Genomic DNA, 23,002 nt, shown 5'->3' with positions numbered 1-23,002 from the left:
AGTTCGATCCTGGCCTCCCCCAGGGTTAGTTTAGTTTCTCAAAGTTTTGAGCAAGACGCTGAACAACTAATTGCTCCTGATGAGCCGGTTGGTGCCTTGCATGGTTTCCTCCGCCATTGGTGTGTGAATGTGATGCAAAATCTATGTAAAGCGCTTTGGATAAAAGCGCACACACACACACACACACACACACACACACACACACACACACACACACACACACACACACACACACACACACACACACACAGACACAGACACACACACACACACACACACACACACACACACACACACACACACACACACACACACACACACACACACACACACACACACACACACACACACACACACACTATACACGTTGGTTAATAATTAGATGAGCACACTGGGGATTTTACAGTGCAATGCTGTGGGCTATTTATCTCCATTCAATAGTCCCGCCCCTGTGTCTCTGCAATAGGCAGTGTTGTGTTGCCATGTCTGTTTATTATTTGAGCTTTTCTGCTATATATTATTGCGTTTTTTGGGGCTTGTTTCCTAATGTTGTTCAAAAACCAGTGGTTCTCAAACATTTTCATGTCAAGGACCCCCAAATGAACATGCATTTGTCTGTGGACCCCCCATCTAGTGACTACTAGTGAAGTACTTCAAATTAAATGGTTAATCACTGATAGAGCCGTAAAAATCTTCTCTTATGGGGGTCCATGCGGCATATCTTTTCAAATGGGGGTCCGCGGGCTAATTAGTGTCAATTTGGGCGTCCTTGACATGAAAAGGTTTGGGAACCAGTGATATAAACAATCTGCAAAGTGGCATAGGTAGTTTTCATATGTGCAATTGCTTGTTTCTGGCTAGATCTGGCAACACTGGCAATAAGCTCTCAGCCACCAGTGCGAACCCAACCCATTTACACGCAGGCTGCTGTGAGTGACATTGTTATGTCTAATGGATGGATGGAGAATGCTGTAAGGACTAGGTAGAACCATCTCTGGACATCCCAGTTCTTCAACGCTGTTTACACTTTGGACTTTACTACAAGTAGCCTATGCAGAGTGAGTTGACTGAGTTATATAGCCTATTTTTCTTTAAGAGGACCATGTTGTTCTTGTAATGCAGTTTCCTTTTGCAAAACAAAAAAGCTTGCAATGGACAATAGCCTAATAGGCTAACTGTGTATTTTAACTGCATTTAACCACTCTATATGGGATTCAAGTGGTTAGCCATAAAGTAAAATTACTTTAAGCCTAGATCTCTTCCATAGCCAGATTTTGTATTTATTATTATTATTATTATTATTATTATTATTATTATTATTAGTAGTAGTAGTAGTATTATTCGTATTATTAATATTATTATTAGCCTATTATTAATGTAGGAAATGTTTTGCACGTTGTTCAAAAGCTACTTAATACTTATGCCGTGCATGTGAGCAGACATATCAGATCTGGACACGCAACTCGTTTCTATAGCAGTGACAGTGTGTGAGAGTGAGTGAAGGCTATACACGTGTTGTCAGTCACGCACACGCAAGCGACAGCAACATGTGTTAACTTCAACAACAATGGCTGCTTAAATGTTTTAATAACAGAACATTTACATGGTGTTTTCTTTTGTTAAAATGAGTGTTAAATAGCTAAATTGTGATAATTGCTATAGTGTTTGTTCAGTAACAGTGTTAAATATCATATTGTGATAGTAGGCCTAATCATTAGCTCAGTGTTTGTTCAGTTATAGTAACAGTGTTATATTATAGCTCTAATTGTGATATAGGCTATACAGTAATCTTTGCTAGTGTTTGTTTCTTGTTTCTTGTTTACTCATTGATACACTATAGTACACAGTGTTTGTTCTGTAACAGGAGTCGCCCTGTCTCTCCAACTCTTTAATAAACAGAACCTACATTTAAGGTCAGGATACCTATTCAGGATACCCATATCTAACTGGAGAGATAACTAAAGTCATACAGCCTATAGGATCCACAAGTGAGGTGATGACACAAATAAAATAAACGAGCAGACCAAATTGGAACTGGAACACTGCAGGGTTATGTCAAATCAAATAGCAGATCGGCAGGCTCACCTGCATGGGAGCCTGTCTATCTGCAATTTTGCTACTTTTGAATGTGAATCCTGAAAAGTAAAAGTTTTGGACATAATAAGGTTTCCGCCCGACAGAGACGATAGTGTAAAGACAAACTGTGTTGTATATGTGACTCTCTCTAACCTCCCCTTGTATTGCTGTGTGTGTGATCATCCAGCATGCTGCTGGTGGAGGAGGTGGTGCGCTGGGTGGAGGACCTGGTGTGGAAGCCGGAGTACTGGCTGCCTCCAGGGGTGAGCTGGGTGGACATGGACCGGCTGGCCCATTCTGAGAGGCCCCTGCCCCGCGACCTGCTGTTGGCCCTGCCGCTGGCCCTGGCTTTCGTGGCCCTGCGCTACATGTTCGAAAGGTAAATAAAGTAAACCCCCACCCACATTGAAATACGCCTACTAGTAGTCAGGCCGATGCGTTCTCACTCTTAAAGCCGCGAAGCGAAACGAATACAACGCTCGCCCCCCAAAACACGCTCGTCGCAGTCGAATCCTGCCATGGCAATCAATTGGCTGAGGCAGAGGCTGGAAATTGCACAGGTGAATGGATTTAGGCTGATTAGGCCCACTGGCAGAGCCTGAGCAGAGCCTTTTGTGGTGGTTCTGGAGAACCGTGGGTCCGACCGACTCGATACCGGGCACTGCACTCCCTGCGGGGTGTGTCGAATTAGAAGTCGGTGGGGCAAACGGTTCTCGAGTTACGTGCATTTCAACCACACACACACGCACGAAAACACGCAGAAACATGGCACGGTTCTCGAGTTACGTGCATTTCAACCACACACACACGCACGAAAACACGCAGAAACATGGCACATTTATAGTAGGATTATGTGTCCTTTCCTAATTTCTGCTTAAACAAAACGAGCATCCCATAGCTGTCATTAATAGTGAGTTATGGCTGTGCTGACATTTTCAGAAAGCCGCTGATTTGACTACACTGCAAAGCGCAGTGATGGAGGAACTACTGTGATTTATTTTACTCAAGTATAAATAAATAGCATTACCAATATGTAGAAATACTAGTCCCACTTGAGTAAAAGCATGCAAGTATTGCCATTAAAATATACTCCAGTACCAAAAGTAAAATTATTCCTTATGCATGGCCTAGATAAAAATGTCTTATTTTTTCTTTTAAATAGACGATCAACGATCTGCTATTTTTCAATGGCCGAAACATAATAGGGCTAATGCATGTTGTGTAATAATTATTACACAACATGTGTTGTCAGTTCTTCTTTATGCCTGATGAAGGTCTGACGACCGAAACGTTGCTCAATAAATCTAAACTCAAGTGAAGACAGTGTGCGGGATTATTTTTTATCTACTCAGTTCCAGTTATCTGACGCACCTGTCCATTGTAGGTGTGCAGAAGGACCTTTTCTTATTGTGTAATGGAAAAAGCGGCACTCCAAAATATAAGATGCAAGACTGGCTCAGATCATGCAATTTCACATTTTATTGAGAACGCTTATGCGTTACAATACATTATTGGTTGTGTTGACATGTTCAGAAAGCCAGTATAATTTGACTACAGGCTGCAGAGCAACCCCACGCGTCGTTTGACAAACACAACAAGCAGCAACAACCCTAACCCTGGATTTGACTGAAAGCGGAGGTGTGTGTGTGCGTGTGTGTGTGTGTGTGTGTGTGTGTGTGTGTGCGTGTATGTGTGTGTGTGTGAGGCGCTGTGAGCAGGTGTTGTGCCAGGTTATACATGTATTGTTAGCATTAGCACCGGTCTATAGGGGATAGAGATGCAGACCAGTGTTGCCATGTTAGCTTATTATAAGTGACTTTGGGCTTTGGGTTTTTTTTATGTAATGTCGATTGTACATTTTGGAAGGGCTTCCTTCCTAATGTTGTTTAAACCAGTGGTTCTCAAACTATTTCAAGTTAAGGACATCCCCCCACGCCTCCCCAAGAATTGTGTTGCTAAAATGTTTCAATACGATTTCAAGATGTATTTGAAAATAGCAGATCTACAAGATGCATAAGCTATTTTCGAATAGCCATGTGTGCGTGTGTGCGTTCATGTGTGCGTGCGTTAGTGTGTGTGTGCTTTTACGTGTGTTCGTGCGTGCTAATGTGGCCTATAGTTGTTTCTTTTGGGCTTGTTTTTGTACAGTATATAGACCCGACCACATGTTTTCTCTTGCAAAATCTGGCAACGCTTAATGCAGACAGACAGTGTTGTATTGTTAGCATCAGCACAGGTCCACTAGGCCCTAGTGGACCATGTGCTGATGCTGATGGCTCCCTAGTGACTAGGGAGCCACCCTGCACTATAATAACATCATGCAAACCTCATCCTAAATTACATCTTGTTTTAGTAGCAGAGAAGTCATGTACATCAGTGCCTTTTCAGGTCGTGGCCCCAAAAATAATCATATTTGAACATGGGGACCCTGACTCGGTTCCACAGATAAATATTGTGAAAATAGTCAATCTGAGTCGTTGTGAGCTTGTAGATCGGCTAATTTAATTATTTGTTGATTACTTATGATGATTTACTGTTGATTCAGTAATAGTCTTTTTATTTTCTCTACTGTATCTTATCTTCCAATCTGCATGCTTTGTTGTGCCTACTTAAGCAAACAATCGGGTCATTAAAATGGATTAAATGTTAACATAAATTATGCCAGGGTGGTGACCATGCGTGCTGTGTGTGTGTGTGTGTGTGTGTGTGTGTGTGCGCGCGCGCGCGCGTGCGTGCGTGTGTGTGTGTGTGTGTGTGTGTGTGTGTGTGTGTGTGTGTGTGTGTAGCCTGTCCTGTCTCTAGCCTTTAGAGCTTACTGTAGATCGGCTATTTTTGAAAGATTGACACCTTTTTAACTATGATTACTTTTACTTTTCATACTTTAAGACTTTTAAGTATATCTTTATACGTTTGTACTTTTACTCAGTCAAGTTCTGTTTGAATACAGGACTATTACCTGTAACAGAGTATTCTTTATATTTTTCTACTGCAAACTATTGCAAAGAGCCAATCTACAAGCTCACAACGGGTCGCTTTGCGCCGCATTTAACTACTTCTTTGTTTCTAATCTAATTTATGCAATTTCTTAGATTTTCATTTTATTTGTTCATGAAATTACTGAAAAAAATCATTGCATTCTGTTTTTAATTCATTTTTTCCTGAAATGTTAATAAATAACAATATTTAAAAGCAAAATGTAGAAAATAAAGGGACCCATAAAAAAAATGTGTCCACGACTGACAAATGGGTCCCGACCCAGAGTTTAGGAACCAGTGGTCTGATGATGTGGAGTGATGACCAGTGAGTGACTTATGATGATTTACTGTTGATTCAGTAATAGTCTTTTTATTTTCTCTATCTCTTTATTTTTTAGGCATTAAAAAGGTCTTAGACGTTTTTAAATTGTCACTTCACTGTCTTCTGTCCCGACCCCCAGTTTGGGAACCAATAATGTACATATAATGTTTGGAGGATAAGTTTCTCCATATTTCAGCTTTTTGTTATTTCCGTTTGCATTAGGGTTAAATCAACGCCTCTGCTTTTAATGCTAGAATGACTAGCATTCTAGCTCAGTGGTTCCAAAACCTTTCAGATTGGGGGGAGGGTGGGGGGGGGGGGGGGGGGGGGGTGTAAAGGTGAAGATCACTATCACCTCTGATACACCGGCCTGCATGGCTTTGACCACACTTATCTTCCAATCTGCATGCTTTGTTGTGCCTACTTAAGCAAACAATCAGGTCATTAAAATGGATTAAATGTTAACATAAATTATGCCAGGGTGGTGACCATGCGTGCTATGTGTGTGTGTGTTGGTGTGTGTGTGTGTGTGTGTGTAGCCTGTCCTGTCTCTAGCCTTTAGAGCTTACTGTAGATCGGCTATTTTTGAAAGATTGACACCTTTTTAACTATGATTACTTTTACTTTTCATACTTTAAGACTTTTAAGTATATCTTTATACGTTTGTACTTTTACTCAGTCAAGTTCTGTTTGAATACAGGACTATTACCTGTAACAGAGTATTCTTTATATTTTTCTACTGCAAACTATTGCAAAGAGCCAATCTACAAGCTCACAACGGGTCGCTTTGCGTCGCATTTAACTACTTCTTTGTTTCTTATCTAATTCATGCAATTTCTTAGATTTTTATTTTATTTGTTCATGAAATTACTGAAAAAAATCATTGCATTCTGTTTTTATTTCATTTTTTCCTGAAATGTTAATAAATAACAATATTTAAAAGCAAAATGTAGAAAATAAAGGGACCCATAAAAAGAATGTGTCCGCGACTGACAAATGGGTCCCGACCCAGAGTTTAGGAACCAGTGGTCTGATGATGTGGAGTGATGACCAGTGAGAGACAGATATACACCTGTGTTATCTGATCTAGTATCATACCAAGTGCACACTCTAGGTATTTTACAGTCAGAGGGATTAGCAGCACTCACGGAAATGACCTTCAAGCACAAACACAGCTCTCTGCCAACAATCTCCCCACATGGCCGCACCAATGAAACACAAGAGTTGTAATTCCTTTGCCTGAAGCTGCAGGCAAACCCACTTCCAAACTGTTTGTGCTGAGTCAACAACTTGTAGAATGCATGCACACGTCTGGAGGCAGTGATGCTAAGCAACAAGTGTTGTAAGTAAGTTAAAGGTGACCACATGTCCCGGTTTGGCCCAGGTTTGTCACGGTTTCAAGCTCTGTGTCGCTGATGAACAATTTCAGGGAGCCTCAGCACATTTAAAACTGTGCGAAATCTGATTTTAAACTTGTTTATATAGACCTTCAGGCATCAGCTCAAGCTCGATGTCCATAAAATGTCGCCGTTTTCAACATTCCACTACCAAAGTGTTACGGGATGTTTGCCAGTGGGGGGCGAGGTAGCCTACTCAGATGTCTTACGTAAAAAGTATAATACGATAACATTTATCAGTTACAACTAAAAGCCCATTCAAGTTTGACAAAAGTATTGAAATCAAAATACAAAAGTACAATTAAGCATTGTGAGCTTAAGCCACAATATGTCGTTGTCAAAACATACCTTTTCATACTATCATTCCATACTAACTATTTTACCTTTAGACCTATACTTCTAGGTCCCTGCTGATAAAACAGAACAGAAAAAAACACTGTGATAGATTGGCTACTTTTGAATATTCAAAAGATTTTCTGAATGCATGGCAATACATCTGCAATAGACAGTGGATCAATATTGGTTTAGTCAGCATCATGTGTGTTGTGTTTACGTTGCCCCCCAGGTACGCTGCCCCGCCCATGGCCAGGTGTGTGGGTGTGAGGAACAGAGTGCAGGTGATGGCGGCCCCCTCCCCAAAGCTGGAGGCCTTCTATACCCTGCGGAGCAGACAGCCCACACAGGTCAGTGCTCTATATACACTGGTTCCCAAACACTGGGTATCTACTATTTTCACTAGTTTGGGTCCCGGACAAACGTCTTAGCTCTCTTTTGGGTCTCGACCTGAAAGGTTTGGAAACCACTGAGCTAGAATTAAGATAGGGGGTGTCAAAAGCAGAGGCCTAGATTAACCCTATTATTAATCTATCTAGTCTCTAGCAATCAACAATTGATTGATTGAATACTTTAGTAGTCAAAACATTTAAAAAGCACAGAGGTACAGTGTAAATAACTGATTCAACCATGGCACCCCTGAGTTACAACGGTTACTTATATAGTAACCATTGTTTGTTTGTTTGTTTGTTTGTCATGTTTATTTCGAATATGCCAATAAACAGAACAATTCCTTGCAATTCACAATGAAAAATAATTTAAATAACAAAGTTAACAGAAAAAATAGCAAGAAGAAATAAAAGGAAAATACAATAAATAAATCTAAGCATATCCGAAAAGGAGTGAGAAGAAGTAAAAACTTATAAACTCCCACCCCTCTTTAACTGAAATTACTTTTCAGTTACACATACATCTGTATTATACGTAATCCAAAGATTGTCTATTTTAATATATAGACAATTTAATACCCATATAACAAAACATTCTACATAAATATAATATAATATATAATAAACATAAATATAATATATTTTGAGTACTCATGAAATCAATTTTCTTCCTCCCTGTATCTTGAAAATATCATGTTTTTGTACATTGCTTTAAATTGATTGATGCTTGGACATTGCTTTTGTTCCTTTCTCAAGCTGTTCCAAAGTGTTACACCAGAAATGGAAATGCAGAAACTTTTCAATGTAGTATTACGATTTAAAGTTTTAAAGTTGTGTTCTCCCCTCAGATTATAACCTCCCTCCCGATCATGAAACAGATTTTGAATATTTGCTGGTAATTTATGGTTCTTGGCTTTGTACATTGTTATTGCTGTCTGGTACGCTACAATGTCTGTGAATTTGAGCAATTTTGATTGTATAAAAAGTGGATTTGTGTGTTCCAGATAACCAAGCTTGTGAATAGTCCTTATTGCTCTCTTTTGCAAAATGACAAGTGAATGAATTGATGTTTTGTAGTTGTTACCCCATACCTCAGCACAGTAATGGAAATATGGCAAAACTAAGGAACAGTAGAGGGTGTGAAGTGACTTAAGATCTAGAACCTGTTTTGCTTTATTTATGACTGCTATACTTCTAGCTACTTTATATTTTACGTTTGTGATGTGTGTTTTCCAGCTAAGCCCATCGTCAATTGTCACACCTAGAAATTTGTTTTCATGCACCCGTTCAATAGCAACCCCATCTATTTGGATATGTACCTGAGTGTTAGTTCTGCATTTACCAAATAGCATGTACTTTGTCTTGCTCACATTTAAAGATAGTTTATTCTGATCAAACCATAATTTTAATTTCCGTAATTCCCCATTGATGTCACCCTGTAATTTGGCCAAATTATCCCCGGAGCAGAAAACATTTGTGTCGTCTGCAAAAAGTACCAATGATAGCAGCTGTGATACTTTGCAAATATCATTGATATATAAAATAAAGAGTTTGGGCCCCAATACTGACTCAGGGGTTCCATGGTTACATTTATGTGATCACTATTATGCTACGTCAATGTGTAAGTCTTCTCCCCAAGGATACAGTAAGTCACGAGGTCAGCCTGTAAGCCTTCGGTTATTTCTCGGAGAGATTGGTATCACAATGCCTACTTGTGATGACAACACAGTGCTAGACACACATCCTTGTTCTTGAAAACCTGTGGGGGAATGCACACACCCACACACGCACATGCACGCACAGTCACGCGCACCCACGCACAGTCACGCACACACAGTCGCACGCACACACAGTCGTACGCACACACGCACGCACGCATGCACGCACGCACGCACGCACGCAAGCACACACACGCGCGCACACACACACACACACACACACACACACACACACACACACACACACACACGATGCTACCACACACTTTGAGCTCAATGCAAAACTCCCTCTAGCACTGTCATTAGTTGAAATGCAAAGGCGACTGTGGCTCAGGAGGTAGAGCAGGTCGTCCAATGATCCATGGGTCGGCGGTTCGAATCCCGGCTCCTCCTGTCTACATGTCGAAGTGTCCTTGGGCAAGACACTGAACCCCAAATTGCTCCCGATGTGCTGGTTGGTACCTTGCATGGCTTCCGCCGCAATCGGTGTATGAATGGGTGAATGTAATGCACAATCTATGTAAAGCGCCTTGGATAAAGGCGCTATATAAATGCACCATTTACCATTTATTTACCAAAGTGGTGGTGTATAGCCTAGATCGGGGGTCTTCAAAGTTTTTCAGCCCAAGGACTCCTTAGGTGACAGAGAGATGAAGCAGGGATCCCACTACAGATTTCATAGATAGCTTCATGGACTTGTTTGACAGCACTGTCATGAGTGTATGTTGGATTTGTGTTAATTTGTCTTTTCAGACAGTTAACTGCCCTTAAACCTTCAATGCTTAGTAAACCTGACTTTGTACTTGATAAAGTAACCCTGTAGTAACTCTGAGGACCCCCTGGCACCCACCTCACCCCAATCAGAGGATGTAGGATCTATTGCAGATATAATATATATTATTAACTTTATTAATTGTTCAATAGATATAGCGGTACTAAAGTTTATGAAATGAAGGTCGGGTCACGGGCGAGGTCATGATAAGGTCAATATGTGCACAAGCTGACCGCGGACATGCAAAAATGGAACAGGACTGAACATGAATTGACTATGCAAAAGGTGTGAGAACCAGGAGGAACTAGAAAAAGTGCCCCTCGGGGCACAGGTCTCCACCAGGGCAGGTCAGGTTGTGGCCTTCTGGTGGCACTATAATAAGCCAATGTGATGGCAATTGGATGATTTGAGGCATTTTGTTCCAAAAATATGTATTGCAAAGATCCACCTGTTGGTGGCCAACGTGAAAAGGGTGGGATATATTCCTCAGCCTAGTAGGAACGTCTGTGAAAGATTTCACGTAAATTGCACGCTGTGTTCATGATTTGAGGCTTTTTGTTCAAAACTTTGTTCAAAATTTTAAAGACAATGTTAGCCAATCAGGATCGATGGAATATGAAATATCGGACAGATTTGTCTTGAGCACATGACAATGTGTAAAGATTTGCGGGGTATTTGGACAAAATATGGAGGAGTAATATACTGTATGTTATGATTCTCTATTCTAAGTATTGGACCCTCGTCTGGTTCTGGTTCTGGTGTGTGACGACCCGGTTGATATTTCCATGGTTCGGCGGCGGACAGACAGGCAGGCCGGCCCGGGAGAAGAGACTAACATGACACGAAGACTTGGTCACATTAATTCATTCACCCGGAGCAGGCCTGCCCGTATGTCCGTCTGTCTTGCCCATGGAAATGCCAAAGGTCGTCACACACCAGAACCAGATGAGAGTCCAGATGAGAGTCCAGTATATAATCATAACACTGTATATATATTTTTTTTTACAAAAGTTGGCGCTATAACAGGCCGCTCTGGAAAATTTGGGGCAGAGGTAGTATGGCATCTAGGGAGTGTGTGGCATCGACCGGGTTAACGGTGCCGGAGATTAGCTGGTAACAGACGGACGGACGGACCAACACACACACGGACGGACGGACACATGGGAAATTGTATTTATACAACGTAGTTTCGGGAGAAGAGACCTCCTTCCGCTTGACCTTAACCACTCCTCCCTCATTATCAACAACTCCTCCCTCCTCATCAACTCACCTGCCTTTCATTATCACCCAGCCAATCCCTGGCGCAATCACCACAGCATAAATACACCTGCGATCTCTCAACCAAGTTGTTTGTTCTGCTCCACGACAGACCAAACATGGGCTGTGAGTACTGCACTTGTAGATCGGCTATTTTCACTATTCTTCAAAATCGCCATCCTCCTCCACCCCAACCTCCTCCTTCCGCCTCGATTCTCTAGGAATCCAGGGGGGCAGTGACGGAGCAGAGACGACCAACCGCTCATTCCGAGTATAGAGCAAAGATGACCGTCAGCTCCAGAGACTACTCACTCCACTCCACTCCATGCATTCATCTCATTCTGTTTCAATAAACTGTTAATCTTGAGCGAAGGTGTGGTCTCTTGGTCTCTAAGTGAAGGACGGAGTGCAAAACATACTCTCTCCCCATGCCTTCGGCCTGGTGGAGACAATGATGTAGACAGCCAACACAGATAGAGAGAGAGAGAGAGTTGATTTCGTCAACTACCTACCTACTGTACGTATATTGACAATTTCGTCAACAAATAAAAAACTAGAATAAGGGACTAGTGGAGAAGAGATCCAGTAGAACTTTTCCAGATCCAGTAGAAATTTTATGATTTTATGTTTGGTTGCGCTCAGGGGTTGCACTTTGAAAATAGCAGATCTACAAGCTCTCAACGCGTGTGACTAAAACTAAATGACAATGTATTCAAAAGACTATGACTAAACCAACTAAAAATGTGCTGTCTAAATGAACACTGCACTTGTCTCTGTCCCCTCAACCCCCCCTCAACCACAGAGCCAGATAGTGGGTCTGTCCACACAGAGTGGGAAAACCCACAGGCAGGTGCAGGCCTGGTTCCGTCTGCGCAGGGATCAAGACAGGCCCTGTCACACCAAGAAGTTTGGAGAGGCAGCGTGAGTGCATCATTACAGTTACACTGTTGTTGTCGAGCGGAAACCTCTTGCCTCCAGCACACAGAAGTACCAGTTTTTAACGTGTGAGGTTTCCACCTGACAGAGACGATGTCACTTAAACACGTCTAAACACATTTCCTGTTTATTTCCTCAATGGGACAAGTTCCCGCTCGGCCAACTGTAAAACCCAATTGGGAAACCCAATAAAAAAAACCCATTTGTAATCTATTATGTTACCAAAGCACTTCCTGTTAGGTATTTACCTTTTGTTCTTTCCTGCATAGATAAATGATTTCAGGGTGTTAAGTTCCAATTACTTCTAACATGTCAAAGTGGTGGCTACAAATATGCAGAGGTGGAAAGTACCTACTGTACTTAAGTACTGTTTTGAGGTACAGTACATTTACTTAATTTGAGTATTTAAAGTTTTTGATACTTCTACTCCAATACAGGTACATCTCAGAGGCAAATAATATTTGCATATTGTGCTTTCTACTCCTACTTACTATAGTTACTTTGCAGATTTAGAGTATTAATATGAAACATGCATTATTTTATACTATACTTTTCAACTTATTTTAAATTACACCGTAATGTTATACCTTTCCAGCCCGGGAACACCTCTGTATCATTTTAGTTGTTGCTCTACAGTGTATATATATAGCAACATTATTTGTTTTATGTATTTATTCAGAAAACTTAACAGCCAATCTTACGCTTAAGCTTAAGCTTAAACGTAAGCTTAATACAGACCTTATAGTGATATATATTTCTGGCATGAAGTACAAAACAAAATGAAAATAAGTGGTGGAAGAGTTCTTCCAGCAATGAAAATGACTTTAATTTGAACGTGCAAAATTGTGTGTATAAATATTATGCTTTGTCCTACAGCTGGAGATTTCTCTTCTACATCACTGCTTTCCTGGCTGGGCTGGCATGCTTGATAGATGTAAGTGTTAATTTAAATATATTTAAATTACAGCACGTCATTTTGTGACATGCTGCGAGCTTGTACAACAGTTTTGTAAGTTGTAATCTTGTAAGTGCGAGAACTTAAAAGGTCTTAAAATGGTGGGCCCGCTTGCAATTTCCTCCTTACAGGTTGAGAAGCACTAGAGTTGGGGGTGAAGGTCATACGGGTTTTTGTCCACAATACGTTCATTTCCACTCCAGGTATAGCCACGCTGCTAGCCTTCAGGCATTGTCAATTGGTTAGACCAGTGGTTCTCAACCTTTTCAGACCACCCCTAGACAGCCACAAGGAAACAAAGTTACTTTGTAGATTATGATTATTATTACAGAACATACAGTAGCCTACATTGACCACATCATCCCAATACATTTCGGCCATTTGCAAATAGGCGATCTACAAGCTCACAATGTGACCCGGTGCGGCACATTGTGAGCTTGTAGATCTGCTCTTTGAAAATACATGAGGTGGTGTGAATCCTAACATCTTTCTGCCCCCTCTATAGAAACCCTGGTTCTGGGACCCTAAGGAATGAATCCTATAACATCTTTCTGCCCCCTCTATAGAAACCCTGGTTCTGGGACCCCAAGGAATGCTGGAGGCACTATCCTCTACAGGTCAGAACATGATCATGATCTGCTTCCTCATTCTCACATGTATCACTTTACAAACCGTTTCCATCCTGTATTGCACACACGCCTACGCACGCACGCACGCACGCCACACACACACACACACACACACACACACACACACACACACACACACAGTTTTATAATGTTTAGAAGTAGGAACCATGCATGCAGCACAGGGTGCTGGCTAATACCAATAGTTATAGTTACTATTTGTCTCTACCTTACTGTTGGAAATGATGGAAGTGATGCCACAAAGAAATGAGCAGACCACATTAATGGAACAATTACAATTAATAGGTTCTCTCTCCTGACTCTCTCCTGACTGAATGAAATTGGCAACCCACCTTAAAATGTATTTTCTGTTTATTAAAGAGCTGCAGGAAACTTTGTTATTGAACAAACACTCTATAGCAATGATTACTATGACAATATTGAGCTTTAATGATATAATTAAAAGCATATCCTTACACTACCTAGAATGTATAATGTGTGTTTCAGTAGTATTGTATTGTCATGTAATTGTGTATGGTAGCATATCGATATCGACTGACCGATATTTTACAGATATTGACCGATATTTCACCAATATTTACTGATATTTCACCAATATTGACACAATAATAATATCACCGTTAATGGCTTTTAAATGAAAAATAATAAAAATATTGGTAATATTGGTATCGGATGATTTGACCCTGCATATCGGATATCAGCCATAATGGATGTTCTGCTCCCCCTACAGCCCATGGAGAGAGTCCATTACTGGTACTACATGTTAGAGCTGGGCTTCTACACGTCTCTGCTGCTCCGCATCTACAAGGACATCAGGAGGAAGGTATGAAGCAAGCAACATAATCCACTTTAAACGGAAGTGTTTCTTAATGATTGAATGGAAGAGCATGGTGAATTAGATTTGTCACAAAGAACAATAATGTAATCAAAATGTTGAACACTCAACACTCACTCACTCACTGCTCTAAAGGTACGATCCATACAGTATGTTGTATTGCTGTGATGTCTGACATACAGTACAGTAAAGAAGGCAATACAGCTAATGAAATAACTCCACAATCACTATGTAGCAGTTATTAACATACTTTGACATCAGGGCAGCAATGTCAGTGAGGCCACGAAGTCCATGGCCGTCGTTGACCCTCAGTTTGGCCTTGCGCCCCTCAAAAAAATGGCATGCCCTGAGGCTATTATCATTCAATATCATTAAAATAAACATAGCTTTGATTCTGCAATTTTGACATGAGGGGTGGAAAAGGCTTACAAAACAACATTTTATGATAGGATAGGATAGATACAGTAGACCTTTGATGCCTACAAGTGCAATCCAGATGCCCTGGTAGTTGCAGCAGTCATAAAAATACAAAACAGATAAGATAGAAAATAGCCAGTCAGATAAACAAAGATACAAAGATAGAAAGATAAGGAGAGTAAATATCAAAGAGCAGTGGTTTTCAAAGTGGGATCCAGGAACTCTCAGGGTTCGTTGAGGGGGTTCTAAATTGACCCTTACAAGTCTCAAAGTCTGTAACTCTGATAGTTTATAGGGTTAGGATCGTTAGGGTCCATTTCGTTCCATTTTCAGAGTTACAGACATGAATGTTTAAATGTTTGAGAACCACTGCCATAGAGAGCATACAAAGGGACAGAAAGTCATCGAGCAATAGTTACAAAGGTCATTAATCCGCAGACTGGGAGGAACGAACATTTTCTTAACAGATTTTCGACCATCTTGTGACAAAGTTTTGACTAAATTGTGCCAATCTGAGCACGGTAACAATATGAAATATGTATGCTGTATTGATATGGTAGCCTACCATTGGGAGAGGTTGCAGGCAAATTCTGATCAAAATAACAATTATTCTACATTATCTAATTGTGTAAATTAAGTAATGCAGATGTTTAACAATAATGTAACTCTTGAGAGCGTAACATGAAACCAAACCATTTGGTTTCATTTTAGACAGGAATCTCGAAGCAAGCATGCTAAGCAAAATCAGGGAACGTTAGTAAAACCCCCATAGGGATACAATAAATACATAAGCAATAAATTGACATGATATTTACCGTATATTACCAAATAGTAGTCCGGGCTGTTAATATGCAAAATCGATTCGGACCCCGGGCGTTTATAAGGACCTAGGCCGTTATTTGTCATAGGCTGTTATTTATTTTTGCACCGGCCTGCACAAGGCCATTATTTGGTTTCAGTATAAACATACAGTAACATACAGTAACATGTAGTGCAAATATTGTCTGGAACTGGTATTATATGTGCAGCTGATCTTCGGCATTAACCAGCTGTATGAACTTGAAGCTGTATGTGCAACTGTTCTTAGCATGAGCAACCAGCTATGAAACAAGGCATGTTAAAGCTGAGTGTGACGAATTTGGACTCATGAAGCGATATATAGAAAGCAAGATAGCCGACTGAGACCAGAGGCCATTCATTATTTGAATCTAATGGCATGAGCAACCACCGCCGCTATATGAAGCTGTATATGCAACTGATATTAAGGCATGAAGCTAGTTTAAACGAGATTGGCAAAGTCAGACGCATGGGAGCCATCTAAGGCCTGAAGCAAATTTAGCCAGAAATGACTTAATAGCATGAGCAACCATGACCAGCTATATGTAGCTGAATACGAAATTGATCTTAACAAATAGGCTATACGCTGAAGGCTTCGGTGAGATATGCAGCAAAGCCAACCATAGAAGGCTAACCTGAGAGATATCCCCCAAAAACCTATAAAAGGAGCTGCATAATGAGCAGCTGAAGACCAGAAACGGTCTACTAAATAACAGCTTGAGTTCCCTATGCAATCTGCCTCTATTGAGCAGATTGAGAGCCGATTTGAAACGCACCAATCTTGATACGACAAGGTGCCATAAGGCTTGAGTGAGCCGAGACAGCATACTTGAATATGCAATACTAAAATAAAGGGCAGAATGGTGAACGGACACTGAAACCTAGAAGTTGCTGCGATTGAACTTTGTGGCACCAACAAGCAATGAATGACATACATGAAATACCAATGAGACTGATTGCAGCTGATGATTATAGCATTGGCATGTACTGTATGCCACAGAGTTACTGTCGTCAATGCATTGATTAACGACAGACGAGGCCTGGCTGCAAACCTGACCATTCCAGCATCCAAGTCTTCCGAGATGAACGGCACTCATTTCCCATTAGCATTGATCATTCACCATGCAGGAAGCCGGACATGGAAAGGAAGCACAAAGCAGAATATCAAAGAATGCTGATGAATAAGCATTATTATGATCATTGAGTCCGGTAGCTAATTTAGTGCTCTGCTTTAGCATGGCCATTATGTTGGCAGCAGACAGTGACTTTATCTGAGGGCTATTAGCAATGACGTCGGCGGGCACATGACTAACCTTTTAGCAGTTAGCATTAACTTAGTTAGCATTAGTTGAAGTGAGCAATGCAGTCACCATGTGCTAGCAGGCTCATGACCAACCGAAATTTTAGCAGATGCCGCAAAAGCTGAAGGAGCAATGTAGTCAGCACGTGTTAGCAGGCTCTCGACTAACCTTTTGCAGTAGCCTAGTTGAAGCAATAGCTTAAGCTGAAGGAGCGATGCAGTTGGAACTTGGCAGTGTTATCATGACTGACCTTGTGGTAGCAGCATTAGAGGTTGATGAGATGTTTAGCAGGCTGGCAGCAGGCTGAGAAGACAGAACCATGGCAGGAGCAGTTGAAGTAGCGTAGCCGAGATGATTAGTGGGCTTGCGGCAGGCTCAGAAGACAGACTTCATGGGAGCAGCAGTTGAAGTAGCGTAACCGGGATGTTTTAGCAGGCTTGCAGCAGGCAGAGAAGACCGACCTCGTGGCAGCAGCAGATGAAGTACCAGATGATTAGCAGGCTTGCAGCAGGCTGAGGAGACTCATGGCGGCAGCAGTTGAAGTAGCGTAGCTGAGATGATCAGCAGGCTTGCAGCAGGCAGAGAAGACCGACCTCGTGGCAGCAGCAGATTAAGTAGCTGTGATGTTTGGCGGGCTTGCAGCAGGCTGAGGAGACTCATGGCGGCAGCATAGCGGAGATGATTAGTAGGCTTGCAGCAGGCTGAGAAGATGGACCTTGCAAGCATAGCTGTGATGATTAGCAGGCTTGCAGTAGGCAGAGAAGACCGACCTCGGGGCAGATGAAGTAGCTGTGAAGTTTGGCAGGCTGGCAGCAGGCTGAGGAGACTCATGGCGGCAGCATGGCTGAGATGATTAGTAGGCTTGCAGCAGGCTGAGGAGACTCATGGCGGCAGCATAGCTGAGATGATTGGTAGACTTGCAGCAGGCTGAGCTGAGGAGACTCGGCAGCATAGCTGAGATGATTAGTAGGCTTGCAGCAGCCTGAGGAGACTCATGGCGGCAGCATAAGCAGAGATGATTAGTAGGTTTGCAGTAGGCTGAGGACAAAATGCATTCTGAAATAAATAGCAGACCTAATCTAATTGATTCAGTTCTTTAATTCTTTTGATGTATGAAATAAAATAAACACCGGAGTGTGGTTTCCCCTTCTTCGTTATGGCCCCAGAGCCAGCCATAACAATATATATATATATATTTTTTTTAAGAGTAAAGAAAGCCTACTGTCAGCTGTCCAGCAGTCCAAATATGATTAAATTAAATATCATAATGGTAGACCTGAGGCCTACCATTGCATGGCACATCTATGCACGGAATGTCTATGTTCACAGGCTTCTGTGTGCAGCCTAGAGGGCATCTGAGCATGTGTTACACCATACCGCTTACACCATGTGTCCTTTGGGAAACCGGGCCATTGACATTTAGCTTGAACAGCAGATATAAATCATAAGTGTGCCAGACTCTGATCAAAGGTGGAGGCTGGGGTGGAGGAGGCAGCTAAGCATCAGCGGATGCGAAGCAGGCAGCAAGACAAGCAGAGATGAAGTGAATGCAAAGCCGTATCTATCTAATGGTACCGCTATGTTCAAGCATGACTTCTGATTGGAGTATGAATGTGTGACGTAATGATCAGCTGAGATGTGAATGAGAAATTGGAAGCTAGGCTGATTGATACAATCAGCTGACTGACAGCTGATTACAGCTTAGGCATTGCAACATGTCCCTGTATAAACTATAACGCTGTGCTTAATTTTACACTCTCACAAGAGTGTAAAGGGTCCATTACCAACTCGACCAGTTGTTCAGAATTTTATTGAAAGGATAGCCCCTTGAGATGCAGCATCTCATTTTAGAGGGGGTCCCATACACAGGGAAAAACATTACATACAGTACAATGCAGTTGTAAACAGCAGTACATGCAGTGTTAGTAGCATGAACAAGTTGTTTTGAGGTGTGAATACAGGGAAGTCCTGAAGCGCCCAGGAGAGGTAACAGATCTGAGAGAAAAAGGAATATTGTTCCAGTCAAATGGAGCTTGTAGTGGAATGACCTGCGTCCAGATTCAGAAAATATTCTGCTGGGAATAGCAAAGTAGGGATGTTGAATATTTCTAAGTGGGTATGGGGACCACTGGTTAAAAACCACTGGACTAAATTAACAATGGGGGATATGTGAATGTTTGATTTGTCTGTTCTTGGTCAGGATTTTAAGGAGCAGGTCATCCACCACATTGCCACCATCTTCCTGCTCAGCTTCTCCTACTGTGCGAACTACATCCGCATTGGAACCCTCGTCATGTTGCTGCACGACTCCTCTGACATAGTGCTGGAGGTAACGCACATGCACCCACACGCACACGCACACAGATTTGCTATTTTCACTACTTCTACTTACTACTTTATTTATTTATGAAATCCTTTAAAAAAATGATTTTAATTGATTAACAGTTGTGATTATTTGTGTTTAATCTTTTTAAAAATCTTTAAAAAACTAAACAAAAAACTAACCAGACCTCGAGAACCATTGACATAATGTGTAATATGTACATACAGTCATACGCTGTGTCGATGTTATTTGAAATGAAAACATCAATAATGCACGCACACCTTATATTCAAATTATCTGTATGTTAAATACGGTAGTTTAAAATTGCATATATTAGGCCTATATAACTGGGGTGTCTCCAAATTCACTACACAAATTGACTTTTATAATATCTTTCCATGCTCCAAGTCCATGGAGCTCTAAACAATTATTCAGATGTTTATTACTTCTCCTTGATATTTACATTGATGCCTTGTCGTCCAGCACCTGGCCTACATACCGGCAAAAGACGTGCACATAAATCCTCTCAGTGATCTCTCAGTACGACAGTACACCAACACAACCATGCTACCTTGTTTCTGTTGATGTGTGACGTCACCCTACTCGTGTGTTGTGTCGTTCCAGTCGGCCAAGATGTTCAACTACGGTACAGGATGGAGGAAGACGTGCGACAACATGTTTGTCGTCTTCACCGTGGTCTTCCTGCTCACTCGCCTGGTCATCTTCCCCACTGTGTAAGATGTTGTCTCAGTCTAGTCATGTCCATTTTTACTTGCTGACACCAGTTTTATGAATAGTAGGCTACTGTGTGTGTGTGTGTGTGTGTGTGTGTGTGTGTGTGTGTGTGTGCGTGCGTGTGTGTGTCTTTGTATAATTCCTTATCTATTGGTTTGTTCATTATTTATTGATACCTATATCATTTAATCAATCATTAAAGGAATTATTATTTTAATGTTCAGGACTATTTTAGCCATTGGGCAAAGAGGTCTTTAAAAAAAGAAAGCCTCCAGTGATGACAAATAGGGTTGTTGTTGACTTGTTTATGAGATGTTGTATAGAATGATAAGACTCACTGTGTTTACGTGATGCTTTATAGAATCCTGAAGACCACTCTGATTTCATCTATGGAGATCTTTCAACCATTCACTGGTTACTACTTCTTCAACGTTCTGCTGATGGTGCTGCAAGCGCTCCACGTCTTCTGGGCTGGCCTCATCTTACGCATGGCCTACAAATTTATCTTCTTAGGCAAGGTAAGGGTTCGTACAGTACACTAATGGCAACAGCAACACCTTATAAAACAGGATTAGGCAGAGCTCTTTTGGGAAGACAACATATTCCCTTTTGACTTTGATGTACTACCTCTTTTCAAACTGTAGGTGTCATACCAGACCACAATATCTAAATGTATCAATAGATCAGTATAGAGTAGACTAAAGACTACCTGTAAGGCTGTAAGCAGTGCTGTTGTGTGTTAGTTAACACACTGGTACTATACCATGCAGACTGGATAAAATATACATTTAATTCAATTTTATTAAAAGAATAATGAATATTGTAATACAAGCTGTGTGCTTGATTCATATTAAACATTTTAAACTGCTTTTGCTAAAACAGGGGGAGGTTTGTACTCGCACACAGCAGATTTAATTTGGTTAGCATATTTTGTTCTATACTCTGTATTGAATGTCTATAATTTAATTGTTACTTTTCAACACACATACCATATAATACCATATGCTCTAATCAAAATGTCATTAGTATTTATAAACTGTTCCTGTCCCCTTCTTTCTCCAGCTGGACAAGGACGAGCGCAGCGACGAAGAGAGTGAAGAGGAGGAGGAAGAGGAGGACAAGGACAAAGAGAGTGACAAAGACAAGAACGCAGACTACAGCTGGGAGAGGACAGAGTCTCTGAACTGTAAGCTCTCCATGGTGTCGTCCAGCTGCGTGCTGCAGAACCTGGCCAACCACCGCTCCTCTGCTGCACACAGGATGAGGAAAGCCCAGTAGAAACACTGAACATGCCCGTTTAAAACCCCCTGGTGAAAGCATGGAACCACCATGTTTTCACTGAGGAAACCTGTATAGCAGAGGTTTTTAAACAGTGTCTGGGAATGGGGCCCAGTGTGCGCTTGTGCTAAGGGTTCAGGGTATATGCACACAGTAGCCATTTTGGAGAGAACTCTTCCTACTCTTCCTAGGTTGCAGAATGGAACCAAATGGACCCTTACGGCCCGGGTCCACTTAGTTCCATTTGTACACAATCAGAGTTACACACCCTGTGCAGGGCCATTTGGAACCCACTCAAGGACACTTTAAGACCCACTGGTGTTTCTAGTGAGCCAAAATGCACAATATGGCCTGCCCTAGTGGGTGACATTTTCTTAAAGACTCACCCAAAACATTGCTTATTTTCTTGTAATCACACCGTATGAAGCCTTGAATTCATGGAGATGTTTTCGTTGCATTCCTGAGCCAATATTTCAATGACCAGTCAGTCATCATATTTTTGCCTCAGGCCCAACAACAAGCCCAATTTAATTATTTGTATTACAAATAGGGGCAAGTGGCAGGTCTACGATCTGCACTATTTGTTTTACTTTGGAAAACAAATAAGAAAGACATCAAGAAAAAAAACATATTTTGACAATTCAATAATGTTGACAAATCTTTACACATTTTAATAAGGTTTAAGTTTTGAATTCAATTATATTGTGTTACTATCGAGGGGACAAATAATAATCATATCAAAAGGAAAAGCATGCATTTCATTCAGTCTGACCAGAAGCTGGGATAAAACAGTAGGTTTAGACATATGATAGATGAGTGACGTAATCACTGTCTGGATGTTAATGCTGGATGTTAATGCTGTTCCTGTTGAAAAGTGTGTTTGCAGAGGATGGTTGTGAATAACCTCAGGGTTATTATGGGACCGGTATGATTCTGCTGCACGGAGCGGTACTGCTATTGAACACTTAAAAACACTAGATATTTCATTGTACGTCAAATAGCGTCACCACAAAGCTCGCACTGTACATCACGTTTTTTGTTTGCCGAATGTTCACCAATGTCTGAAGTATGTTCACCTATTTTTGCTACTTGGCAAATGTTTGCCATTGGTTTCTAGAAAGGTGCCAGTTCATGTACTGTACCACTTGAAGCCAAGCATCCCTGAAAATAGCAGAACTACAGGCTTGTAACGTGTTGTGAGCTTGTATATCTGCTATTTTTGGCAAGGAGGTTTGGTGGTCCGTCTAACTATAAGTGTAGCACCCAGCCGAGACCTGGCCCACAACAATCGTGCTCAGCCCTAAGTTGCATACGTTGCCCTAAGTTGACAACGTATCCATTGGCCAATGGGGCGTAGCGTCAACCTGTCAGTCACTGTCTGTGACTAACACAACAGTAGGCCTATGTCACATCTGAATTAGGATCACATATTTATAGGTACATTTAACATAATTAGATACCAGCTAATACTAGATAATGAAAGCATCGCTTCCATTTTA

The 23,002-nt window shown here is 41.4% G+C and overlaps 1 protein-coding gene across 1 annotated transcript; it reads left to right on the top strand.

Annotated features, from left to right (window-relative positions):
- The first annotated feature begins 918 nt into the window (after positions 1-918).
- Positions 919-21,523, top strand: LOC310870280 (ceramide synthase 2-like). Its single transcript, XM_083781440.1, has 11 exons — positions 919-1,058; positions 2,264-2,455; positions 7,336-7,453; positions 12,042-12,160; positions 13,052-13,109; positions 13,697-13,747; positions 14,508-14,600; positions 19,368-19,496; positions 20,115-20,224; positions 20,587-20,743; positions 21,288-21,523. Exons 2-11 carry the CDS (start codon positions 2,265-2,267, stop codon positions 21,501-21,503), a joined length of 1,242 nt encoding a protein of 413 aa, XP_083637566.1. The 5' UTR covers positions 919-1,058; position 2,264; the 3' UTR covers positions 21,504-21,523.
- The last annotated feature ends 1,479 nt before the right edge of the window (positions 21,524-23,002 follow it).

This window comes from Protomyctophum parallelum (assembly GCF_964188405.1).
Source record: "Protomyctophum parallelum genome assembly, chromosome: 14".
Lineage (NCBI taxonomy): Eukaryota > Metazoa > Chordata > Actinopteri > Myctophiformes > Myctophidae > Protomyctophum > Protomyctophum parallelum.
Note: the sequence above shows the minus strand (reverse complement) of the source record. Positions and strands in the feature narration are given on the sequence as shown.

Coding starts and splice junctions, on each gene's coding strand:
- LOC310870280 (XM_083781440.1), top strand. CDS start 2,265: ATGCTGCTGGTGGAGGAGGTGGTGCGCTGGGTGGAGGACCTGGTGTGG. Junction 2,456..7,335: donor CTGCGCTACATGTTCGAAAG/GTAAATAAAGTA, acceptor GTTGCCCCCCAG/GTACGCTGCCCCGCCCATGG. Junction 19,497..20,114: donor CCTCTGACATAGTGCTGGAG/GTAACGCACATG, acceptor GTGTCGTTCCAG/TCGGCCAAGATGTTCAACTA.